This window comes from Ursus arctos, unplaced genomic scaffold (genome assembly GCF_023065955.2).
Source record: "Ursus arctos isolate Adak ecotype North America unplaced genomic scaffold, UrsArc2.0 scaffold_1, whole genome shotgun sequence".
In the NCBI taxonomy this organism is placed as follows: Eukaryota; Metazoa; Chordata; class Mammalia; order Carnivora; family Ursidae; genus Ursus; species Ursus arctos.
The window spans coordinates 101169621-101194664 of NW_026622763.1; the positions used below are offsets into that span (position 1 = coordinate 101169621).

The window sequence follows — 25044 nt, forward strand, 5'->3', positions numbered from 1 at the left end:
AGCAGGGAGCCCAAGGAGGGGGCTCGATCCCTGGACTCTGGCATCATGACCTGAGCTGAAGGCAGACGCTTAACCAGCTGAACCACTTAGGCACCCCTATTTATTTATTTTTATATAATGTCTACACCAAACATGGGACTCAAAATCACAACCCTGAGATCAAGAGTTGCACGCTACCTACTGAGCGAGTCAGGTGCCCCATGTATTCTTCTTTCTAATTACAAAAGAAATGTGTGCTCATTACTCAAAAGTCAGAAGTAAAGAGCACGAACAACCATAAAACCACTGTTCCTTTCCATTTATCTCTAGTGTCTTTCCTTTATCAACTACAAATAGCAGAGAGTCCTGCCTTATCAGTCCCACTGATAATACCAGGAGACATCAGACCCCAGGCTCTGTCCATGTCTTTCTACATTCTGCCTGTCGGTACGAAGGGAAGACCCAGGGTTTGTGGGACCTCCAGCTTACAAGGTTTGAGAGGCCTTCTTTATTTTTTTTTAAAGATTTTATTTATTTATTTGAGAGAGAGCTAGCTAGAGAGAAAGCACAAGCAGTGTGGAGGGGAAGAGGGAGAGCAGGGGGCCCCACGTGGGGTTTGACCTGAGCCGAAGGCAGATGCTTAACCGACTGAGCCAGCCAGGAGCCCCAAGCTGGGGAGGCCTTCTTTAAATAAAGGAATACAAAGCAGTTATGAAAGTGAACACCTACTTTAGAATGAGAATGAGAAAATAAATCACAGTGAATTCAAATTTTAAGAATTGACAGATACTACAGACAGAAAAATCGTGTTTTTACTAATTAGCTACTTTGCACACCTCGTAGGGGCTTTTTAAATTTTTGTTTTATGCCTTTGATGCCTCTACATATATGACAATGAGTTCGTTATGTTTTCTACAGAGAGAAAAAGAAATTAGTCCTTCTTGTAACATATTTGATCAGATTTGATCAAGATTAGAAAATCTTCTGGCCTCACACTTAGCTTTTGGTAATGCTGTGTACATTTTAGGATTGTTGCTAAATTTGAGAACACCATCCTCAAGTCTCTTCCACAAATACGCTGCAAGATTTGGGGCATTTCAAGTTTTCTTGCGTGCTGATAATTCAGAAATACTCTGACAACATAGGGAACTCCTAGAAGCCATTCCTGCCCCAGGACAGCTAGCGATTGCTTGGCTGTGCACCGAAGTGGGTGGGAATCATACGGATATATCCCAGGAAACCCACAGGAACTGTCACCTGGACTCAGCATCCCCTTCCCTAAGTCCTAAGTTGCCTTTGGCCATTCTAGCATCATGTCATCAACATGAAGGGAAGTGTGACAAGGGAAGTCAGAGTAGGAAGAAACAGCAGAAGGGAAGTCAGAGTAGGAAGAAACAGCAGAAGTAAGTGCTTGCGATTAAAATATCCTACTTTCACAAATGTTACAAAAACGTAATTATCAGCCCTTCTTTCCCACGGTGTGGCCTCTTGGTCACGAGGTGACCGGTGCAGCTCCTGGCACAGATCCATGACACAGGAAGAGGGCCAAACAGGCAGACCGGCCACATCTCCCCCTCTGCAGTGCTTGTCCCCAAAGCTCCAGCTGGCGACTCCGCTTCATTCCCACTGGTCAGAACCGAGTCACAGGACCCCCAGCTGCAAGGGAGTCTGGATAAGGGAGTATTTTTAAGTAGAAACATTTCTTTGCCAACAAAATCAGAGTACTGTTGGTCAAAAGGGAATGAATATTGGGTGGGCAGCAACCAGTGTCTGCTCCAGCTCCCATATTCTTTTCTATGTGGGTGGGTGGATGGATGGATGGATGGACTGATAGGTGATAGAGTACCTATATTATAAAAATTCATACTGTTCTATTAACATGTCACAATTTCTTTATGTGATTCACCAATCCTTGAAAACTAGTCAATGGGGAATAACATTTTTTACCTAAATTGCCATGTGTTGACCATCTTTTACTACTGAATAAATTACATTTCACTCAATCATCTGCTGCATTTTTTTAGTAGCAAAATGTTCTTTCAAACCAAACCCCCATGTGTCACACAGATGAAGCCTGAGTCCCTCCGGCCGAGTAAGGCGACTGCCAGGAACCCTTTCTCTTCTCTCTCCCAATAGCCCCTCCGGCATTTCTGCGGAACTCGGTACAGCCAGCAGGTCGTTGGACTAGAAATCCTTTCAGATCTTTCCAGCCCAAAAAGGCTGCTTTGAAACTGAGGGGCCCAGAGAGGGGCCCAGAGACCCGGCGGCTACCGTGGCTCACCCTGCAGGCCCAGCGGGTTGTAAGGCGAGCAGGCCGGCGGCCGTCTGGGAAGCGGCTGTTCTGAGATGCTGGGTGTGCCCCACACGGCGCTGGATCCCGCGCACTTAGCCCTCTTCACCAGGGACCTTTCCTCAGGCCTTTGGGTAACAGCCCAGACAATTCTGGCCCACAGGCCAGGCTCAGTTTCTTCATCCAGTGGCGAGGACAAATAGCACCCACCTGAAGTTGTTTCTTAGGCCTGTAAGGTTTAAAGGAGGGGGTATGGCAGGGGCCCCTGGCTGGCTCAGTCGTAGAGCACTCGACTCTTGATCTCGGGGTTGTGAGTTCAAGCCCCATGTTCGTTGTAGAGATTACTTAAAATTAAAAAAAAAAAAAGAAAAAAGAAGGAAATGGTATGGCTGACAGGGTTTTGCAAGGCTGAAACACTCCCACGTGTATGTGTCCTCTAGGAAGGAGTTGGGAGGTTGGGAGGGTGAGCTCAGAAGGGCCATGGAGTGGAGGACAAGGAGGAAGGAAGGCATATAGTCACCGTCTCCCCTTTTCCAGTACCTTAGGACCCCACCTTCTGAGCCTTCTTTGGAAAGACCCGGGTGTTCTGTCTGGAATAATGGAGGGAGAAAGGAAAGCACGGTGTTCCTGGGGTGCATTTGAGGCTGCACGTAAGGGGCCTGCTGGCCTGAGGAGTAGCGCGGCCTGTAAATTTGAGCCTCGCTCCTGGATGGGGCCGCGTGAGTCTGAGCACAAGCAGCCCGCAGTGTGAAGTGATTGCAGCTAAAACAGCCCTCTGCAGAGCACACAGGAGATATAAAGGGGGTGCAACTGCGTTTTAGGGCTTCTGTAGAAGGTTAATCATGTGCCATCTCCTCCCCGGAGGCTGAAGGCCTCACACCTTCTCTGTCCTCCAGCCCTGCTCCCCTTTCCACTGCCTCCTCTTCGTACCCCCCAGCCCTGCCCACCCCCCTAGCTGGCAGCTGTCCCCACCGCGTGGGGAGGCCCCTTTTTCTTTTCCCTACCTCAAACACTAGATCAACCCAAATAAGCTCTCAGCAAAAATCAAGAAATCAAAGACGTAATTCCAATTTTTAAAAAATTTCTGGTTTGGTTTTGTTGTTGTATAAGCCAATTTTTTTTTAATTTTTATTTTCAAATAAGTCTAGATTCACAGGAATTTGAGAAGGTAGTGTAGAGAGGTCCCAGGCCCCCTTCGCGCAGTTTCCCTGGTGGTCCCGTCTTGTACGACTGGAGCGCCGTGTCCCACGGGCAGTCGCGCTGGCACAATCCACAGACTCTATTCGCATTTCCCCGGTTTTACGGTAATTTCTTTTGTAACCATGTGTCTTCATTGTCAACATAATCTAACCATATTACAGAACGCTTGGAAAATAAAGGGGAGAAAAAATTCCTCTTGGTTCTGCCGTCCTGCTTACCACTGTGTGCAGCTAGTGCTCATCTCCTTCCGGTCTTATGTGCTTTTAGCCAGACCGAGAGCATCATTATACACAGTATTGTAACCTTTTATGAAGTGTTGTGGAGAAACATTTCTTTATCGTTGTAAATGGCCACTTAATATTTCAGACGAATACACCGTCTTTCACTTATTTGTTCCCCTCTTGCCACTTCGATCATTCCAGTTTTACTCTATGAAACAGGTTTATAACAAACACTTGGTTTATTTAACGTTTTCCATATTTGGGGTTCTTTCACTAGGATTTACCCAAGGATGTGAACATTTTTATGACTCTCCCGATATAAAACACCAGATTACTTCCTAAAGTAATTAGAAATGACTGAGCCTGCTGGGCCGCTAACATTTTTGCCTCCTGCCAGCCGTGGGATCCTTTCTGTAATGGTCATGTCATCACTGAAGGGTGCTGTCTTTTTTGTGAAGTTGTAGTTTCTAATTACTTGTAAAGTTGATCTTTTTTTTCTTGTATTTACTGGTGATCTTTTCTATTTTGTGACTTAGCTCTTTGAATTCTTTGCTCAGTAGTCTACTGTTTTACTTACGGTTGAAAGAGCTTCTTATCTAATGACGATCTTAACCTTTCATCTGTCGAATATGAGCAAATATCCCTTCCCAGCTGGTTGTTTACCTGTTCATTCGGCTTATCTCTAATATATAAGTGGAAAATTTTTATGAAACCAAATCTGCCCATCTTTTTTTTCTTCTCACTTTCAAAACTCAGTCTTCCCCAAGATGTGATTGTTACTGTATTCAAACTGTTTTCTTCTCCTCTTTTCCGTGGTCTGATTCTTTTTTAATTTATATTGCTAAATGGCATAATATGCAAACCTGAAGGAATTCTCCCCCCAGTTTCTGTTTATTTAAACAATCTGTGTCACGATCCTTCCTCATTTATTTGCAAAGCCTCTTGTTACCATAGATTAATTTATTGCACGTAGGAACTTCTCCTTCGAGGTCAGCTGTCAAGTAGATGCTGTCTCCAGCCCTGTCTCCTCTTCCCTTCCACCAGATTATGACGAACACGGGCAGGGCGAGGCGGAAGGGCCTGGCCAGTGTGCAGCAGAGTGCCGACGAGCCCCTGCGCCGGCCCGTCACCCCCGGCGGCCACAGGACCGGGTACCCAGCGTAAGTCCGGGCGAACGGAGGCGGGATTTCTTTTCTTAAGCTTTATTTTAACTGCAGTGTAAGATGTATGTATTGAAAAACTCAAAATAAAACATTCGCGTTGGAAAGCATTGATCTCTTCATTGTTTATCTCTTGGGGATTTTGGAGGGAAAGAGGTTGTCTGCTTCACGCCTGGCTTTCTTCTTCCAAAAAATGAAGTGGTTGGATTTCAGGATCTCCGGGCACTCGCAGCCTTCGCCAGGCAGAAGCCACGTGTCGGCCAATGTAATTTCAAAGGAAAGGACCAGAAGGAGCGGTGGTGGGTCAACCCAGACAGCACTCGGTTGCTTTGGTGCTGCCCCCCCACCGCTGCACCGGGCCTTCTGCTGGGGTGGAGCGTCGCGGGTGAAGACACCAAATCCATGTATCTTTAGATAAACACACTCACTGTTTAAAGCAACTCTATGCACGTTTAGCGGCCTAGCTTTCTAAATAGCCTTGCTCCTACGCCGTTTATGTGAACAAAATTTTAGTGTGGTTACCCAGAACCTCGAATCAACCTGGGGGCCTGGGGGCCTCGACCCCCGTGGGCTCCCCAGGCCAGGCAGTCCAGCTGTCTAGAGAGAATGGCAGAGAGAAACGGGTACGAGCCAGGGGGGTATAGAGAGCAGGAGAAAGACCTACAGTGATTGGCCATAAAATAGTTCCAATGAATAGGACCTCTTTAGTTATCCCCCATAGCTGGGCAGTTCGGTTGTCTCTAGTTTTACTCTATAGACATTTGTCATGAACAACCAGGCGCCGGAGATTCAGCCACAAACGGAGCACGGAAGTGCCTGCCCTCGCGGAGGCCGTGCGTGGCTGCTGGGGATGCCAAGCCCCGGCTCCCGGCTCCTGCCAGGGGCTCTTGCCCACGTGGGACTCGCCCTGTGAGTATTTCCAGGCCGCCTCCATGGATTGGTGATCTGTTTGATTTCAAAATTAGTCTTCATGTGCTTCGTATTTCAAGGTTCTTATTTTAAATTGCTAATATGCATTTTTCTCTCAAACTTACTATCAGTATTTTTTAACTTCGCTTCCAGCTGTTAACATCTTGCCACCTTTGCATCCTCTCTCGGTCTCCTCTACGTGCAAAATGTATACTTTACACACGTATGCTTTGTTTTGCTAAACGGTTTGGAAGGAGGTTGCAGACTTACAGCACACACCCCCGAGAGTAAGAACATCCTGTCCTTAACCACATTATCACACCTAAGAAAGTTAACATTCACATAGCATCGTATCGTCTATCAGCATCCCTCACTGTCCCCAAAATGTCATTTATCTCAGGTTTTGTGTTTGCTTGTTTGATCTGGAATATCGCCAAATGTCAACTGCTAGTAAATCTAGTTTATGTCTTTTTAAGTGGAAGTGGTAACAGGAGCTGATAAAATTCATCTTGCTTAATTTGGGATAGAGGATGCCAGATCATCATCTTTAAAAATTATTTCAAGATTATCTTTTAAAGTTCTTGAAACCCAGAAAGGCAACAATGATATAAGGATATTTAGTTAGAAATAAGGATAAAGGGAATCTAATAATATAAGACCTAACCAATGGGCACCGTTAATTCTGGGGTCAGTGTTCTCCCTTGTGGAGAGGAAGAAGAGGACATCTTTCCATGCCTGGGGAGCACATGGGGCTGTCCCCTGACTTGTGGAAGTGGTCCCTGCAAGGACAGAGGACCTCATTTTCCTGGAACTGGACCTTCCCACTCTAGCTCAAATGCCCATGAGCAGCTCCCTCCCTTGGGCCAGTTCTGCAAACATTATACCACTTCTGCATGCCGGATGGCGTGCTAACGGCTAGGGAAACAAGAATAAATGAGATGTGATTTCCATCCCCAGAAGCACACAGAGCCAGCCGCCTCTTAGGGGAGAGCCGTGGTCAATGTCCTGTGGTCAGTAGATGGTGGCGGATGCCGGCTGCCCCCTGCGCTCGGCAGGATCTTTAGTTAGCCTGTAAAAAGCGTCTGTGACTCCGCGCAGCCGGCCGGGTCTGATCACCTAGTGTTGCCAGGAGTGTGAACCGAGAATCTCAGTGATCTTAGAGACACTGACGGTACACTCCGCACACATTCGAGGTACTAGTACTCCTGCAGTCAGTAATCCCACTTCTAGGATTTGATGCTGAGAAGCAATCAGATACTCATGGATACATATACGCGGGTACTTATTGCAGTATTCATAAGAAATCCAAATGGGGGCACCTGGGTGGCTCAGTCGGTTAAACATCCGACTCTTGATTTCGACTCAGGTCATGATCTCTCCCCGAGAGATCAAGCCCCATGTCGGGCTCTGCACTGGGCGTGGAGCCTGCCTACGATTCTCTCTCTTCCTCTCCCTCTCTAAAAAAAATAAAGAAAACCTTATTCATTAAAAAAAAAAAAAGAATCTAAATGCCCAAAGTAGGAGGCTGTTTACATAATTATATATTCACACAAAACAGTATGAAAATGCCGTTTTAGAAGAATATTTAATACATGGGGAGAGCCTCACAGTACATTGCTAAGTGAAAAAGCAAATTATAAAACAGGGTAGCTCCAGCTTGCTGGCCACTTACAGTGATCCCAAGTTAATTGTTTCAAGTATATGTTTGCATTTTTTTAAAGTGAAAAGATAGCAGATGTTAATAGTGGGCACGTCCAGGTATTGGGAGGACAGGACATTCTATAGTCCATTTATTTCCCGAATTTTTCATGATAAACACTTAGTGGTTTTTTAATCAAGAAAAGAAAGGTTGAAAATAAAAAGATGGTCACCCTGCGCAGCTCAGGGCCCTCCCTCCCCCTAGATGTGTGCCCCCAGCCCTCCGTGGGCCTGTTTCCTCCTCGAACCGCCCCCCCCAGCCTCACCCCTCCGTGGGTTCTGGATCTCTCCCCCCCATTCACTGTTCAAACTTGGCGCCATCATTTAACACCTCTTGCTCCAGCTTCACCCTCCCCTCCTCCTGCTTTCCTTCCCCAGGCCTTCCGACAGGCTCCCAGGTCCCCGGCCCCCCCTTGCTCAGTCCCCCTCTGTCTGCTTCCCTGCCCCCGCCCCTCCCTTCGTGGCCCACACGGCCCGGCAGTGACTTCAAGTTACCGCCGCCACAGCCACTGGTGACCTTGCAGCTGCTTTTTTTTTTTAATTAAAATTCAATTAGCCAACATCTAGAACATCATTCGTTTCAGCTGTGGAGTTCAGTAACTCATCAGCTGCAGCTTCCCGCCCTAGAGGACACTCAGGGTCTCTCGTGGCTGCCACTGCCAACCACCCTCCTGGTCACTCTCCCGCCCCCACACCCTGCTGCCGCGTGGGCTTGGCCCCTAACTCACCCCTCTGCCTCCTAAAATGCCCCATTTCCTGTCCCTACCCATCCTGCTTGTCCTCAGGTTTCCTTACGCACTGCTGCCACCCAACTCTCACTCCGTTCCAGACCTGCCCCAAGCACGAGGGGTGTCCCCGCAGCACCCCAAGTCCGCGATTCCTACGTGAACACCACTGTCTTCTGAGGCCCCTGCTTCAGGGAATGGTGTTAACACCCCCAAATACCTGAGCCAGAATCCCACCCCGTGGCTGCCGAGCCCTCTCCTCCCTCTGCTCCCCCAGCCCTGGCCCTCCCTCCCCCCTGCCCTCCTGAGCCATCTCTTCTCCCCTAATGGCGCCCCCGCCGCGGTCCACCACCCACCACCCTAGAGTGAGGTGTCCAGCCCATCATAATGGCCTGTCGTTTCTGTGACTCCTATTTCCCTTAGGGATCAAATCTAAGCAAACCCTGGCTGACAAAGTCCTTCTCAGTTGGATCCCCCCACCCTGACCTCGGGCCTCAAAGCGCCCCAGGACGCCTGTCCCCTCCAGCCCGCAGTTTGTGGTGCCTTAAATCTTTCTGTAACGGTGTGACATTTTGTCGTTGTTGTTTCCGCCTCTGCATCTGCCTCACGGTGTTACCTCCTGTTGGAAAATGTTCCCTCTTTTGGCCCCAGGCAGCCCTAGCTGGACTGGCTGAATGCCACACACACACACACACACAGAGCCCTTCCTGCCCTCCGGGGTGGCTTAACGTCTGTTGGTCTTTGCTACTGGAACTGACATTCAAGAATGGCCGTCTCATAGGGCCCAGCCCTGGGCAGAGTGCCACATCCTCGCCCCGCTCTGTCTGCCACCAGGCCCTCGCCGGGCAGGTGGCCAGTGTCTCCTTGTTGAAGAGAAGCAAGTGCTGTGCTTCCAGGCCCACCTGGAGAGCCTTCCTCGGGACCCGCTGTCAAGGCTGAATGAGGGTCCCACCTCTGTCCCACCACCTCTTGGGGCCTTGCTGGCCCAGGGCCCCCTGTCTCTGGCACCCGGCCGGAGGGTCTGGCACAATGGGGCGCCCAGTGCATGTCTGCTGGGTGAACGGGTCTCCACTGCCCCGGGGACTGGCAGGTACCATTTAGGTGGCGATGCCGAGACCAAGCTCCCTGTCCCACACCTGTCTAACTCTTGCTGTCATGGCTGACATGACCCGCCATGTCTTTCCTGATTGCATCTGTCCTTCACTAATCTGCTTCATCCCCTGAGGAAAAACCAGAAGATGGGTGCCTTAAATTGTGTGGTTGGAATGTCATGCTCCCGTGTCCCCCAAAGCCAGAAGCTACCCTTGTTGTGTTAGGAAGATATGAAGCCATGTATCACTGTAAATTTACGGGAGCTGACAGGGTACTTTCTAGTTTCTGCCTGTAACCTTAATAAAGCTCAATGTCTGCTAGTTTAATGGAAGAATTTCCGTTACTAGCACTTCCCGCATCTGTTAGTGATGCCACGCGGTAGTCGGCAGATCCGTCTGTATTTATTGCTGGTTTTCCTGTCTTGCTCCAGGCTGGAAGACCGGCCCGTTTCTCCCCAGGTGGCCCAGCATGCCCGAGACGGCAGCGTCCCGTCCCTGACAAGCGCCCACCGTCCCGTCTGCAAGGGGGCCGAGCCCAGGGCTCCGGAGTCTTGCCTCTCCTCTTCACGTAAGAACCGTAAGAACTGCAGGCAGCCGGGGGCTGGGAGGCAGCTCGGGGACTGGTGACGCCTAGACTCAAGGAAGCAGCAGCAGTTAGAGACACGGAAAGGCCTCAGCCTCACACCTGAGCTCCCCCACTGCCCTGCGTCACAGAGGCCCCCGGGCCCGCAACCACACAGCCACGCCTGACCGCGGGCTTTTCCTCTAAACCCCTTCTCTCAGAGCACTGTGGGCGCTGCTCACGTCCCCAGACTAGCTGGGCAAGATTTCTGCTTGGGGAAAGCTGCATTTAACGTGCAATTTCAAAGTAGTCATCTCAGAATGATGTAGATTTATGACCGAGACTTTGGCCCCCCAAACTCTGGTGCTGAGGCGGTCGGCCACCTGTTCGAACGCTGGTCTGAGACAGAAATGTGCCAGGAGAAGCAGAAATGGCCACGAGAGCCAAAACATTTTGAAACATCTAGTCGAGTTCACCAGAAACGGATGGGAGATAAAAGGATTTTTTTAGATGCCAGAAAAAATAGATATGCTTTGCATCAGAAATGTACAAAGTTATTTTTTTTTTAATTCGCAAGAGGAAATTAAAAGGATATGAGCAGGCCAGATAAGACTGTAATCTCCATTCAAAGAGGAAAAACAACAGAGCAGCAGGTCAGATTCCAGGATGAGAAACATCTGAGAACTTTTATAATCTGCTCGCAATTGGATTCCAATGCTTCCAAGCCCCGGTTCAAAGCAGGAGGCTGGTCACAGAGCCAGAGGAGAGCCAGGTTGTTTGAGCGTCTGGGGCACGGTCTCCGGGTTATGCACAGTTTTAGAGGCTTTGCCGACTGGGATCATGTGTTATTAGAGGTGTAAACATTACTATGCCTTCACTGAAAGGTGATTAGCTCCACTATTTGTCCAGAGATTTCTTCTACCGGGGTGGAGGTTTTAGGTGGCCTAACCACCTTTGCCAATTTAACCTAATGCCACTGAGTTAAAAATGATTTCAAGATCTATAGACCTGGACTTTCCAAAAGTTGCATTTAGGGTAATTTATTTATCAGGTACGTCCTTGCTTTACCAAAGCGACCACCAGGATGGCCCTCTGTCTTGCACTGATTCTCGGTATGATCCTTTATTTTGGAAAGATTTAGCATGGATTACCTATAGGACGGAGGCATCTGAGGTTGCCACGATGGACTAGCTGCGTGGCAACTGATTTTCCTGGAGATGGTGATGTCATTGTGATTCTCAAAAACAACCGATGGTAGTCCCGACAAAGTCGAGGCGCTGGCCAATCCTGGTTCCTTGCGTGAAAACAGTGGGCAGCTTTGGTGATCAGCAGCAGGCCCTAGTGCCTGTCCCTGGGGACGTGACAGTCCTCCACATGGGCCACCTGGAGCCAGGGCAGCCCGCTCGGCCCGAGTCACGCTGCCAGGTGTAGCCTTGAACGTTGAGACCATATTCCTCATGTCCCTTCCTCCTGCCTGCTCCTCTCTGCTTAGGCCTGCCTGGGACCCCCCCATACCCTATCCATCAACTCCCTGTCCCCCCTCCTCAGTGGGCTCCAGAACTAGCTGCCCGCAGTCCACCGGCCAGAAACCAGCTATGTTAACCTCTCTCCCCCACCCTTCCCTGCCTGCCCTCAGCCTCAGGACAGCACTCCTAGTTCTCCCCAACAATCCTTTTACTAGGGAAGCCCACCTTCTGGGTTAGTGGCTTTCCCTCGGTCACTTACGGAGCATTTCTGGTAGAGATTCTGTTCTTTCTCCTACCCTCTTTCTGGCTTGGCCAGCTGCAGCCACCCCAGGACCAACACCCTGGACCAGTGTCTTCCCCCTCATGTCCTCCCCCAGCTGGTCTTGTTGTCGTCATCCCTCCTTCTGATCCAGCCTCTTCGTGAGGATGGGCAGCAAGCAGGCTTGGGCCTATGTGCTTAGAAGGCACGTAACCAGGGTTGAGACTAGTTCAGAGGCTGCCTCTAGGCTCAGCAGATATAAGAGGGCCCGAGAGGAAGAGGACCGTGGTGGGCCAGGTGGCCTCATTGTCTTCTGTGTTATTCCTTCCCTGTCACAAGCCTGAGCTGACTTCCCGTGGACCCTTCCATCCATACATCCTGCTTCTCAGCCCTCTCTCCCACTTCTGTGCTCTCGCTCTGCCTGTCCGCCCATCCCAGTCCGGCCTCCCGCAGCTGCTACTCAGAGGCCCCTCACACGCGGCCTGCTGCTAGGTCTGGCCTCCCCACCTGCGCTCACGCGGGGAACTCCTGCCCCATCCGCCGCGGCGGCCTCCGGCACGTTTGCTCAGGAAGCTCTTCACACCTCTGCGTCCGGTCGATGCTGAAGGTGAAATCTCGAGAGGAGGAACCTGTGGGATCCTCCATCGGCTTGATCAGTGTACCACAGGGCCAGAAAGTACATTCTTTTTAAGCAGAGGGACTTAGCCCCATGGAGCCAAAAGGAAATAGTTCCCAAAAGGAAAAAGCCAAGAATGTGCCTTCGAATTTTCTAAGACATTGGCCTCAGGAAAGTCAGTCTCCTTCTCCCATCAACCAAGGCTACCTTGGATATCAAAGTCGCATACTTTGTCAGTGGCCTGGAGTGAAAGTGGCCAGCCCTGTCTGCAGCGATCCACAGGTGAGGAAACAGTACTTCATCCCAGGAAGCCTCTGGAGCACACAGCGGCTGGTTGCCCCCAGTCCCCGGCTTTCTGTGCTGGGAGCTCTGAAGGCCTGCCCCGTGACACTCAGTGGAGGGGGTGGGAAGGGGCAGAGGGGGTGACTGCTATTTGGTGACAGAATCGAAAGACCTCGGAGGGTCTCAAGAGAGCTCAGCATAGATCCTCCTCCCTCCTGCCAGGGGGCTTGCCCACCCACCCCCAGCCTGGCCCTCCGCCCATACCCACCTGGGAAAGCTCCTGATCCTGGAGGACGGCCTGCCCCTGGGCGCCATTCCCCGAATGGGATCTTCTCTGTGCGTAGCACAGCACACAGGGGCGTGTGGTGCCACTCGATCATTGCCTCACACACCTAAATGCTGTCTCCTGGGCCTGATTAGAAGCCCACGGAGCAGAGAGCACAGAGAAGCAGGCCACTTGTCCACCAGCGGACAGGTGACAGAAGGCTCCATTTCCTGTTCCAGTCCCAGCTCTAGGTGGAGACTGTTCCGTATGGACCATAAATAAAGCCATCCATTGGGTTTCATCCCAGAAATAGATTCCCTGGTTGGGTGAAAAGACTGTTACCTGGGAATCAAAGCTGCAGCCCTCACTGTGGGTTTGAGGAAACCTGCAAAGAAGAAAGTTTGTATTTAAGATAAAGCCAAGGCCGCATTGCAAAGGTACCAGGGAGATTTTTAAATGAAAGAGCTGGAAGAAGCTTGGGTTAAGGAAGCAGCATTGCTTCTCCGTCACAGAATTGCTCTGACAGGGGCGTGGACCCCTTTGGCTGCAGAAGAAGAAGAGAAGTGGGGCCAGAGAGAAGCGGGGCATGTTATTTGAAATCCAAAATAGGCTCTTGGAAGAGCAACCTGGCAGTGTCATCGGGCACTTCTCTGTCACTTCCCTGTGAAGGTCTCCGGGATGACCCGGGTGCCCTGGTCCTTGGCCATGAGGTCAGCACGAGCACTGCTGGGAACGAGGGCAGTTCCTGCCCCTGTGGGTGGACTGAGGGATTCAGGCCTGAAGGGGCCTGGGGCAGCTCAGGGGGGAGAGAGCCCCACCTCTGGGGTTGCCAGATTTGGCAAATAAAAATACAGGACACCCCAGAGGCGCCTGCGTGGCCCAGTTGGTTAAGCATCCGACTCCTGATCTCAGCTCAGGTCTTGATCTTGGAGTTTGAGGAGCAGAGAGGGGCCTGGAGAAGCCATAGGGCTGCAGGTCTGTGCTTCCTGTGCTGTGTATGTTTTAGCCAGAGCACTCACGCCGCAACCCCAGGTTGTAAGTACACCAAGTGGCCGCCTAAAAAGTTCTCACCCTGTGCAAGTAAGCAAGTCCTCATCTGTAAGCACCAGAGAGCTATCAGAGGCTAGCCTGGGCATGTGCTTTTCTTAGCTTTTTGGCCAGCCCAGTAAGAAGCATCCTCAAAGAGGTTCCAGAGCCGGAGTTGACTGAACTCTTTCTTCCCCAGCCACCGCGGACATCAAGCCAGGAGAACGGTTGCCAGCAGGACATCAGGGAGAGGTTCACCTGCCCTCCACGGAGGTCCCCAGCCAGGCCCCAGGCAGTGGGGAGACCACCAGGTAGGGATGGGGAGGTCTCCTGGGAGGGCTCGTCTCTGATGCAGCCTCTGACTTGGGTCACAAAGGAGCATTTCACTGGGGCCTGAAGCAACCTATAGAGATACCCCGGGGGAACGTGGCCACCACACCTGTTAACCTCAGAGCCCAAGGGGAGGGACCTGCCCCCTGGGAATTGTCAGTTGTCATACCCAGAAGGAGAAGAAACTCATAAACCAGCCCAAGGGACTCGTTTTAAGCACTGCAGGCTCAGCACGTTTGTGGGGACGCGTGACTTGGAGTAACCTGTGAGCAGTGTCCTGTCTCAGCTATTTGCTTTTGGAGAAGGTGGGATGGAGGGGAGTAAGATGTCGAACAAGATTCGTGAAATGGTTTGGCTCAGATGTCACCCTCCTAAAATAGAAACTGGATCCCACACAGAAAAAAAGGTATTTTCTCTTCCTCTGTACCAAGGGAGTACAGCCTGGCCTTTGAGAGGTCACTTGGGGTTCTTGAGAATCTAGGAAGTCTGGGTCTTCTTTCAGATCTGAGGCAGCCTGCTCAGGGAGAGGGGCCTAGCCCTGGTGTCAGACCCAACCCAATGGCGAGGCACCCCAACTGCCCCCACCACTTCCTCCTGGCCATGCAGCGTCCCGCAGCCGGAGTCATTTCAAGATGGTGAAGCCAACCTCCTGCACTAAACCGTTGGACCCAAGCTGGGTCGGAGTCCCTGAAATAGAGGAGTTTTGCCATGGTGACCAGTCAGGCCTCCTGTGCTTCCACATTTCTCTAGAACTGGGAAGTGTTTCCATGAGTGTGTCTGCGGTGAGCAGGCCCACACCGCAGCTGGGGTGAAGGCTGACCTTGGCCCCATCAGGAGCTCTGTGAGCACCAGGGCCTTGGAGTTGGATGAGACGGGGCAGAAGGGCTGCATTCCAGACACCTGAGACCTGAAGCCTCCCCCCGCCCAGATGTTTCCCCCTCACAGTGTAGAGGGGTCAGAGAAACCAGCCCACCTACCTTCCCCTTACTCAGGCCTGGCTGCCCTCCCTGCTGGCTCCTGGGGATGGAAGCCACAGAAACAGGAGTTTCTGCTGAGTTCTAAAGGCCACAGGGCTCCTCGCCCCGGAGCTGCCATGGCCACCCAGGACAGGCAGAAGGGCCTGGCAGAGCCAGCTCCCACGGGGCAGAAAGTCTGAGGAGGCGGGCAGGCGACGGGGTGCTGCAGCGCCTCCCCCTCTCCTATTGGCAGCGCTCCTGCACCCGCCTTTCCCGCGCGGCAAGGCAGACACTGCGGGCGGGCACCAGGTAACAAGGAAGTCGGAGCGCCCAGGGCAGCAGAGCTGTGCGCGGTGGAGCCAGAGGACTTTGGGACCTGGACCTGGACTGGGGTGGGGGTGAGGTCCCCTGACCAGCTGGGGACCCAGGGACCCACCTCCCCCACCCGGCAGAATGGCTGAAGATGTGCTCTGGGATTGAAAGTGCCCGAGGCCCACAGGTCAGGGGTTCCCTGACACCAGGTCAGGGGTTCTCTTGGCACCCTCCTGAAGTGGGGGGCTCAAAATGAGTGACCTCAGAGGGCTGGGCCAGAGCTGAGGCTGGGCCCCTGCCGTACTTGCCCCCTGTGCCCAGGGCCGGGCCCAGATACAGTCCTCAGCCAGGCCAAACCAGCCCCCCAGGGCTAGAACCATGTCTTTTTCCTTCCTGTAAAGGCAGAATTCATTTCTGAGGCTTACCACTGGAGAGAATCTTCTCTCCCCAGAATAAGTGTTTTCATAGCAGGGCCCCCCCCGCCAAAGACCCTCCTGAGAAACATTCCCCCTGGTGACACTGAGTACAGTGACCTAGTTGGCCCTCCAAGGTCCTGTTGGGCACAAATGCCCCCATGGGGTTCAGTCCCATGGGTGCTCTTGCCCTAATGTCTGTCATGTGAATTCAGCTCTTATTTTAAGTCTGGGAGGAGTGGGGGTGGGTTCTGTTTGAGGAAGAGGGGGATGGAAAGAGAGAGCAGTAGACAGTTGGTCCACCCGCCTCGCTTCCCCTCTGGCTATGTGACTGCCGCCTGCCACACTTTGTCCCCACCCCCAGCCCCCTCTTCACCGGCTGCCCCAGGTCTCGGCTAAGCACCCCTGCCTCCTCCCTGACCCCAAAGTCCGGTCACACAGCTGCGTTCCGCCCCACCCACCCACCACCACCGCCCCCCCCCCCCCCCGCCCCGGCCATGCCTGTCTCCCACTGTCCTGAAAGACAGGGGCCACGGTGAGGGTGTCTGTCCCCGTGTCCCCACCTGGCCCAGAGCAGGCTCTCAAAATCTCTGGTGGATGAATCAGGAGGAAGGGAGAGAGAATGACCCTCTGTCTGGCTTGAGTGGGGGATGTTTGTCCCGCTGCTTTCCCCAGCTCCTGTCTCTCTGTCCTTAGAGTGAGGACAGCCCCTTTGCCGCTGGGTAGGCGCCGCTTGACTGCCGGACTGCCGTTCCCCATGGAAGGCCCTGAGGCTGCTGGTTGGGGAAATGGTAGATTGAACGATACTCTCACTGCTTAACCCCAGAGAGGAGGTGGTTTAAAGATAACTGAGGCTCCAGCTCCACTCCACCGGCTTCCAGCCACTGGTCTTGCTGGGAAATTGCCTTCCTGGAAAGCAGGCAGTAAAAGCCTCAGACCCCGGGAGCCCACTGCCTCCCTCCCCCTCCATACACCCAAGTGTTCCTGTTCCCGAGTTTTCTGTCTGCTTCTTAGAGTCCTTAGCATCGAGTAGCTGGGGAACCATGGTGCTGTCCAGGCTGGCACACGGGCCCTGCAGAGAGGAGCCCAGCTGGACCGACTGGGAGGCATTGGCGTGGACGCTGCCTCCCTGTGGCCCAAGGAGCCGCAGGGGAGCGGGCGCCTCAGGTCAGAGCACTCGTTCCTGCTCAGATGCGGACCCAGGCCCCGGCCCGGCTCAGAAGCAAACAGGGTCAGAGTTCCCGTCCTGCCACAGACAGGAAATGGCTCTTGAGCAAGTACTATGGCTTCTAGAACGGGAAGAGGAGAGAGGTTTCACGAGGAGAGAGGTTTCACATACGTCTACATAGATGATTTATCCCCCACGCATTTGTCCCCAGAGGGCATGTGGCAGCTCGTGAGGACATGTACGGTGCCTCCGGCTGAAAGAAACTAGAAACTAAGGACAAGCAAATCAGGGGAATGAGGACAGGGGCCCTGCGTGTTCCTGTGCGCACACACACGCACACACATACGCGTGTGCAAACCGTTGGCGAGTCTGTGCATTTACCTTCATCTGCTGTGTGCTCTCCGAGTCAGCCCACACCTCGCCCCTCCCTGGGTTCTCGCCTAATGTGGCTGAAATCTCCAGGGCAGTGACCGAGAGCCCGTGGCGAGCCCTGGGGAGCAGAGTCCACTGAGGGGACCCCGGAGCAAATGTCGTTAGTACCTTCCTGCAGACAGTGGTTCTGGAGAACAGAAGGGACTAAGGGATGCAGGGTCGTCTGCCCCGGGGGGGGGGGGGCGGGGGGGACACTGCTCAGCTGGGAGATCATGACTCAGCAGCATTCCAAACCCCAGGAAAGATTGAGTATCTCCAGAAGCCCTTGATTGCCCCTCGCTTGCACACAATACTGCCTTTGAGGAGCCGAGCTCATCTCAGTGGGCCAGCCTCTCTAATGAGTAATTGTCTCTCTTGCAGGCCACGCCCAGTTTACCCGAGTGAAGTTCACCTGCTACTCAGAACCAGGGTTCCCACAGCAACTTACCTTCCCAAGTCATAGGTCACTGCCATCCCGAATCTCCTGTCCCCGTGCTTTTCCTGCCCTGCCCTAACCTGGCCTCATCTCCGAAACGATCACCAAGTCCTGGCTCTGGCTCCCCGGGGCTCAGACTGCTGAGCTCACCATTTAGGGGGCCTGGGGGCCTGGAGGCCACACTGACCCCCCACCTCCAGCTCCCACTGTGTCCCCCCTAGGGGCTGTGATGCCATCACCCCTGTGGAAGTCAGGGACAGGGGCCAGTATCCTCAGTCCACAGTACCACCTGCCACAGCCACCCCCAGTGTGGCTTGGGTTCGGCCAAGCCAGGGAGTGGCTCTGTGGTGCCCTCCAGTCCCAGGGCAAGAGCCAGAAGGAGCCCCTGTCTGCGGGTGCTCCATCCGCCCCCAACAAGCTACCATGGCCAAACCAAGGTCGTGCCCTAGGGCAAAGAGGAGGCTGACTTTGAAGGTGTATTAGTCAAGGTTCTCCAGAGAAAGAGAACCAACAGGATGGGGGTGAGGATGGGCAGGAGGGGGTTGTTTTAAGGATTTGGCTCTCGTGATTGTAGAGGCTTGGCCAGTCCAAACTCCACAGGGTAAGCCAGCAGGCTAGAGACCCAGGGAGGAGTTGCAGTTGGAGTCCAAAGGCAGTCTGCTGGCACCATTCCTTCCTGCTCAGAGGAGATCAGCCTTTGTCTATGCGTGCCATCAACTGATTGGATGAGGCCCACCCACACTGTGGAGGGCAATCTACTTTGCTCAAAATCCATCTATTTAAATGATAATCTCATCCAAAACACACCTGCACAGAAATATCCAGAATCATGTTTGACCAGATATTTAGGCACCATGGCCCAGCAAAGTTGATACAGAAAATGAACACACACATAAGAGTTTTCATACACATTGCCCAATTGCTCTCCCGAAGGACAGGGCCCTTTTCTGGTTGCTCTGGGGTTGGGAGATTATAGACTCCTAGCCCTGCGACCCAGACCTTTTCTCCCTTCACTTCTTGCCAGCTCACCTCAGCATCCCCATCCCCACAACCTGACCTTGCTGCCCATTGGCTATAAGGCCCCACGCGGGGAAGCTGGCCAGCCATCCTGGGCCTACCCAGCTCCTTCAACTCTGGCCTCCCTGTCCTATGACCATGTGACGGACGTGTCCGGTAACCCAAGGCTAGCCCTCTGCCAGGAGTAGCTGCTGCCAGTGCTCACTGAGTCGTCTGTACTAGTTTCTCTTAGTTGTTCCTTCGTTAAATGTAGTAGGGCTGCATTTTAACCGACTGAGCCTCCCAGGCGCTCCAGTAGGGCTACATTTGAAAATGGTCAAGATGGTGATTTTTTTTCTCTTGAAATAAATTACTTTTATTTTTTTATTTTATTTTTATTTTTTTATTTAAATTCAATTAATTAATATATGGTGTATTATTAGTTTCAAAGGTAGAGTTCAGTGATTCATGAGTTGCCTATAACACCCAGTGCCCATTACACCACTTGCCCTCACCAGTGCCCATCGCCCAGTGACCCCATCCCCCCACCCCCCCCTCCCCTCCAGCAGCCCTCAGTTTGTTCCCTGTAGTTAAGAGTCTCTTATGGTTTGTCTCCCTCTCTGATTTCATCTCATTTTATTTTTCCCTCCCTTCCCCTATGATCCTGTTTTTTTCTTGAATTCCCCACTCCTGGGACCTCTCATCTAACGGCGCCGAGCTGAGGGTGCCCGCTCCAAGACTTGCCCCCCGCATCCCTGTGAGGCTGCCCCCTGGGGCGGCATCTGGAGAAGGGCTGACTGTAAGATCCCCCTGGGCTCAAATCTTGGCCTCACAACCTACATGTTATGTGTGTCACTTTGGGAACGTTCACAAACTCGGGGCCTCAGTTTCTACATCTGAAAAACAGGGAAGTAATGCCTGCGCCGCCCCCCCCCCCGGGACTGTTTGGGGGCTAAATGTCACCCACTCAGCGAGGCCTTCCTGCATCTAAAATTGGTTTCCTATTGCTGCCGTCACAGTCTACCACACATGCACTGACCTGAACCCACAAATGGATCTCCTTACAGCTCAGTCGGTCAGAAGCCCCACACAGCTCCCCGGGGCTGGAATCGCCCTGTGCCCGGGACACACGACTTTCCCAAGTTCTACAGGAGAATCTCTTTCCTGCCTTTTCTGGCTTCTGGTGGCCGCCTGCCCTCTTTGGCTGCGGCCCCTTCCACCATCTTCAAAGCCAGCAGGCTCGCGTCTCTGTGCCTCTTTCACGTTCATACCTACTGCTTTCTCTTCTTCTGCCTCCCTCTCCCCATTTAAGGACCCTCCTGGTTTCCTCGGGCTCACCCTGCTAGTCTAGGATAATCTCCCTATCGTAAAGTCAGCAGGTTACCACCCTCAATCCCACTGCAGCCTCATTCTCCTTTGTCATAAAAGGTTCCAGGCAGTAGGACAGGGACAGAATGGGGGACCGTTTCCTGCCGGCCACACCTCCCCGGGCTGCCCTATCTCACACTTCAATAATCCCCCAAGCTCCCTGTCCCCCTTCTCAGCTCATCTCCTTAGCATTTATTCCGTTTTTATTGTCTTCCTCCTCCCCGAGAGTGTGAGTTCCGTGGGGGCAGGGATGTATGCCGCCGGCTGCCCTGCCCCACCCCACCCCTACCCCTTTCCCAGGACCGTGCCTGCCTGGCATCCTGGTGCTCAGAGGGGGAGTCCTTCCTTCCGCCTGCGACTCCTACGTGTGCAGTAGCCCTGACTCTAGATTGCCTGTTTCGTTCCAGGGACTTTACCTCAGCCTTCACCTGCAAGCCCCGGACCCCCAGCACCCCGGCGATCCTGGACCCGAACCCACCCAAGGCCAAGGCATCCACTCTGGCCCCTCAGTTCTCTACATGCGGCCCCCAGCAGGCCAGCCGTCCCGGCTCCATGTCGTCTTCCACGAGGGGCCCACAGAGTAAGTCAGACGGGAGGGCAGGGCACTGTGCTTCTCTGTGCCCCAAAGGCCGCAGGGAAAGCCACCTCCTCTCCCTGTGGGACCAGGGCCGCAGCTGGTGTCTTCCTCTGCCCTAGAGACCAGTTCTTCACTCATCTTTCTATTTATGCAATTGCCACTGGCCTCGGGGGCTCACACATAAGCTGGCAGACGGAGACCGTCCGGGCAGTGCCACCCAGAGTTAAGATCCCCACACCTCTGTGGGACTTGTGTGGTCGGCACTGAGACCTGGACCTGCCTTCTTTTTTTTTTCTTTTTTCAAGATTTTATTTATTTGACAGAGAGAGACAGAGCAAGAGAGGGAACACAAGCAGGGGGCATGGGAGAGGCAAAAGCAGGCTTCCTGCTGAACAGGGAGCCCGATGTGGGGCTCGATCCCCGGCCCCTGGGATCATGACCTGAGCCGAAGGCAGATGCTTAACGACTGAGCTGCCCCGGCGCCCCTGGACCTGCCTTCTGGTGGGAGGCAGCTGGCCGCTAGTCAGGCAGCCTGGAAACCAAACTAAGAGGCGCCTTGGAGCTGGGGCTACCGGAGGGACTGAGGGTAGGGTGGGCCCAAGGGGCCTGCCTCCTGCCATTTTGGGCACTGGAGAGACCACTTCTCTCTCTATTCCCTCCTAGCCTTGGCCAGTTGACCACTCCACTTTCTAAAGAGGCTTAACTAAAAATAAGGGCGGGTCACCTGGCCGGCTCAGTGGAGCACGCGACCCTGATCTCCGCGTTGTAGGTTAGAGCCCATGCTGGGTGTAGAGATTAGTTAAAAATAAAATCTTAAAAAAAAAAATACATAAATCAATAAATAAACCAAAATAAAGGAAAACAAAAGCGAAACAGGACCAAAGGGTGTCAAGCAAGAGAAACTCTGTCACACTCGGGATATATGCATTTCTGCCGCTGTGCTGCCCCCCACCCGCCCTGCCCCACTCATTTCCTGCCGGAGCCGCGGGCGCTCTGGTCAACCCGAGACCCGCTGGGCTGGCTGTGTGGTTAACGGGCCGTGGCTGGAAGGCAGCCCGGCCCTCCCTCTTCTCGGGCACGAATCTGCTGGGAAACACAGCCACGCCCCAGGTCCCTGTCCCCACCAGCCGTGCAGCTCAAGGTGCTTCTTCACACGGGCCCGAGGGAAGCCCCAGCAGAGGCCGGGACAGCGTGGCCCGAGAGAGGTAGGCAGGCCCGCCCTCGCCCTGCTGGCCTCAGGCCAGAGCCCAGGCGAGGAAAAGCCACACTAGCAACAGGCAGCACCCGCCGGCTCCACGGGGCCCTGCCTGCGCCTAGATAGCTCCGCTAGCTGCAGATTCACGTCCTGTGGCCTCGACACACAGCACAACCATTGCCAGCAAAACTCACTGAGTGCCCCACACCAAGCAGCCTGCTTCCTGTGAGGAAAGAGCACGGCCACGTGAGTCGTGCCCCGGCCACAGAGCAGGTGACCTGGGGGAAGGGAAGGTTCTCTGTATTCCCTGTGCTCAGAGCCCGTTGAAAGAAGGGCTTGTAGGGGACAGAGGGCGCTCTGTGAGGATGCTGCCTCATGCTGGCAGCTGGCTCTGGCTTTTCTTCTCCAGGCAGCCAGTGTTACAGGAAGTGAGGACGGCTCCTTCCCCGGCGTCACCAGCCCGTGGCCCGAGGACCTGCCAGCTTCCCCTTCTGGGCCAGCCAGCGGCTGCAGGTGACAGATGTGGAGAGACGGTTGTCTGCGAGCTGCCAGGTGGCTTCAGGAGCTGAGGCGAGGCTGGCTCTCCGGGCAGCCCCACGACACGGGCTCCGGTCACTGCCCTTCTCTGGTTGTCCCCTCACACGCGGGGGAACGTGGCTGGGTAGGCAGCGCGAGCCCGGCCAGCGAGCTGTTCGTCTCGGGAGCCCGTGCAGAGGAGCGGGGCCTGAAAACCCAGCCGGGGACGGGGGCCTCGGCCTCAGTGGACACCAGCGCTCCTCTCTCCGGCCAGCTAGGAGAAAACGGAAGGGAGTTAGAAGAAGGGAAACCCGTGCTCGAGCCGCGCTCCTGAGCAGCAGGTCTGCTGTCCCTGGGAGGAGCGTCATCTAGCCCCACGCACAGCTTGGAAGACACGGCCGCTCCGATCCTCCACACGCGTGTTTTGCAGGCCGCGTGGGGCTGACCAGTGTAGCCCCGTGCCCCCGCCCTCCTCCTTCAACACTGCAAACACGAACAGCTCCAATGGCAAAACGACTGGTCCCCGCTGGGGAGGACGGTGCTGGCCCCTTGCGGACGGTGACATCGGAGCCCATGTCTGAGGACAAAGCAAAGACGTTTGCTGGCAGAGCCAGCGATGTCACCCAAGCCAGGAGCAGGATCTGCCCTCTCCTAAAACAGGAGTATTGAAATAAAAATAATCAACACTTAGATGGTACTAGTGTGTGGTATGGGCTCTGTGTGTGCGTGGGAAGGAAATCGTGTCTTATGCCCTAGGCACTCCGCCTGCCCTGGCTGTGCCCTTAGCGAAGACATCTTCGTGGTCCAACTGGACGTAACTAGCAGATAAGCGTTGCATTTTTCAAGGGCCTCCTCGCTCCTCAAGCGAGCCGGCCGAGGAGGTAAACAGAAGAACATCAGAGCAGGCAAGTCACCAGGTTACCCCCGAGACGTCCGTCAACCCGTCACCAGCTAGGATCCGGGGTTAATCTCGTGAGATCTCGGCAGTGCCACGAGGCCGGGTGCGTTGGACTCTGTGGTTGTGTGACTGGCCGAGAGGCCACATCCAGATTCTCCGGAAATGTGTGGGCCCCTCCGTGTCCCGGGGGAAGAAAGCTGTGGAGAGCAAGGCCCTACCTTCTTCTTGGGAATGCCCACCTCCAGGCACTCTCTCCCTCCTGACTTGAGACATGAAGAGAAAACACCAAGGCTTGTCACAAGCACCTGTTGATACGGACAGACAGGAAAAGCAGAGACTGGGTCCCTGAAACGGGACCGCTCCGCAGTGAAACTCTGAAAAGTGGTTGCAGATGAACAGCAGGGGAACGTCATGGAAAAATCTCTCCTGTTCCCCCCAGTAAATCCACTCCCCTTCGGATTCCTCAGATGCCGCTGACTGGCACGGCCTTTCCCCCGTCTTGGTGTGGGAGCAGCCCTGTCTCCAGAAATCCAGAGGGACTGCGAGAGTCATGGGTTCCCCCCTCTTCTCCATGGTATAAAGGCAACTGCTGTTTCTCCCTCAGACCTACAGATGGGCTAAAGCCTGATTTGTAAACGTCTGGCCACTTCGGGAAAAGAAAAAGTCTTTTAGAGATTTGGGACGTAGCCAACTCTGTGTCAGACTACACCGAAGTCACCAGGCACAGCGGGTGTTTCTCTGGGGTAAGTAAACACCATCCGGCCTCCGCACCACACCCTGGGAGACTCCCCTCACCCACACACACGTCCACATCCCAAGGCCGATGGCCAGCACGAGCCTTTGGTAAAACACCAAGAGCTTCTCCATAAATATCCCAGCTGTCTGCCGGCCTCTCTGAGCTGGCTGGGGTCGGACACGAACACGACCTACGGGGGTAAGAATCAAGCACACGCATAAACCCAGATGGTGACATGTGGTCATACAGCTGGCTACTAGGACTTGCCCGTGAAACCCACCCAGGGAGCCGCACTGGAGAGCCTGTGGAAATTTTGAGAATGGTGGGCCTTCAGGAAGATGACTTCTTCCCCTGGAAGCTGACCCCAGCTCTCTGGTTACCTGGCCCCCTAATTTCTTCTGAGTAGAACTGGATCTCATTTTGCTTCATTCCCAGCAAGGTGTAAATGCCTGACAACAGCTTAAATGATGACCCTTGTCATATTCCTATGGGAATATAATAGACAGGTAGAGGTTTGAGTTCCAATCAGATACCAGGGGTCAGTCACTCACTTGGGAAGGATTTAGCCCAAATCAAAAGAGATAAACAAGAAACAAAGGCACAAATAAGATTACTGCAAAAATGCCACGGCAAAAAATCAAGATTTTAATAAAAACAAGAGCTGACCCTGTGCGTGTATGATCTTACCTTGCTTGCTAAATCCTAATCCCAGCCCCAATTCCAATAAAACTTATTTTACAGAAATGGGCAGCCAGCTCATGAGCTACAGTTTGCTGATTTGATTAATATTGCACTACAGTATTATTGATCTCGATTCCTCAGTTTGGGGGTACCGCCTTCCATTTTGTGTGCAAGGTGAATGCCTCACTCGCCTTACCCTTCCCATGGCCCAGGATCTAGGGGATCCTCCTGGGCCCCCCCAGTGTGCCAGTAGCCCAGCCCCGTAGCTGCGTGGCTGGCCTTTCCGCCTGCCTGACCATCTG

General features: G+C 53.5%; 1 protein-coding gene across 3 annotated transcripts in view; it reads left to right on the top strand.

The window, feature by feature from the left end:
• Positions 1-24805, top strand: part of ARMC9 (armadillo repeat containing 9) — a 146794-nt gene extending 121989 nt beyond the window's left edge. Inside the window, exons 21-25 of one of the 3 annotated variants that reach the window (XM_026491715.4) lie at positions 4735-4850; positions 9705-9850; positions 13949-14060; positions 20547-20719; positions 22321-24805. In XM_026491715.4, coding sequence (XP_026347500.2) covers positions 4735-4850; positions 9705-9850; positions 13949-14060; positions 20547-20719; positions 22321-22343 — 570 coding nt within the window. In that variant the 3' untranslated portion in view covers positions 22344-24805. Of the gene's footprint in view, positions 1-4734; positions 4851-9704; positions 9851-13948; positions 14061-20546; positions 22252-22320 lie in introns of those variants that run through there. The other 2 variants (XM_048214328.2, XM_057305543.1) reach the window with 2 other exon arrangements.
• Positions 24806-25044: the final 239 nt, after the last annotated feature.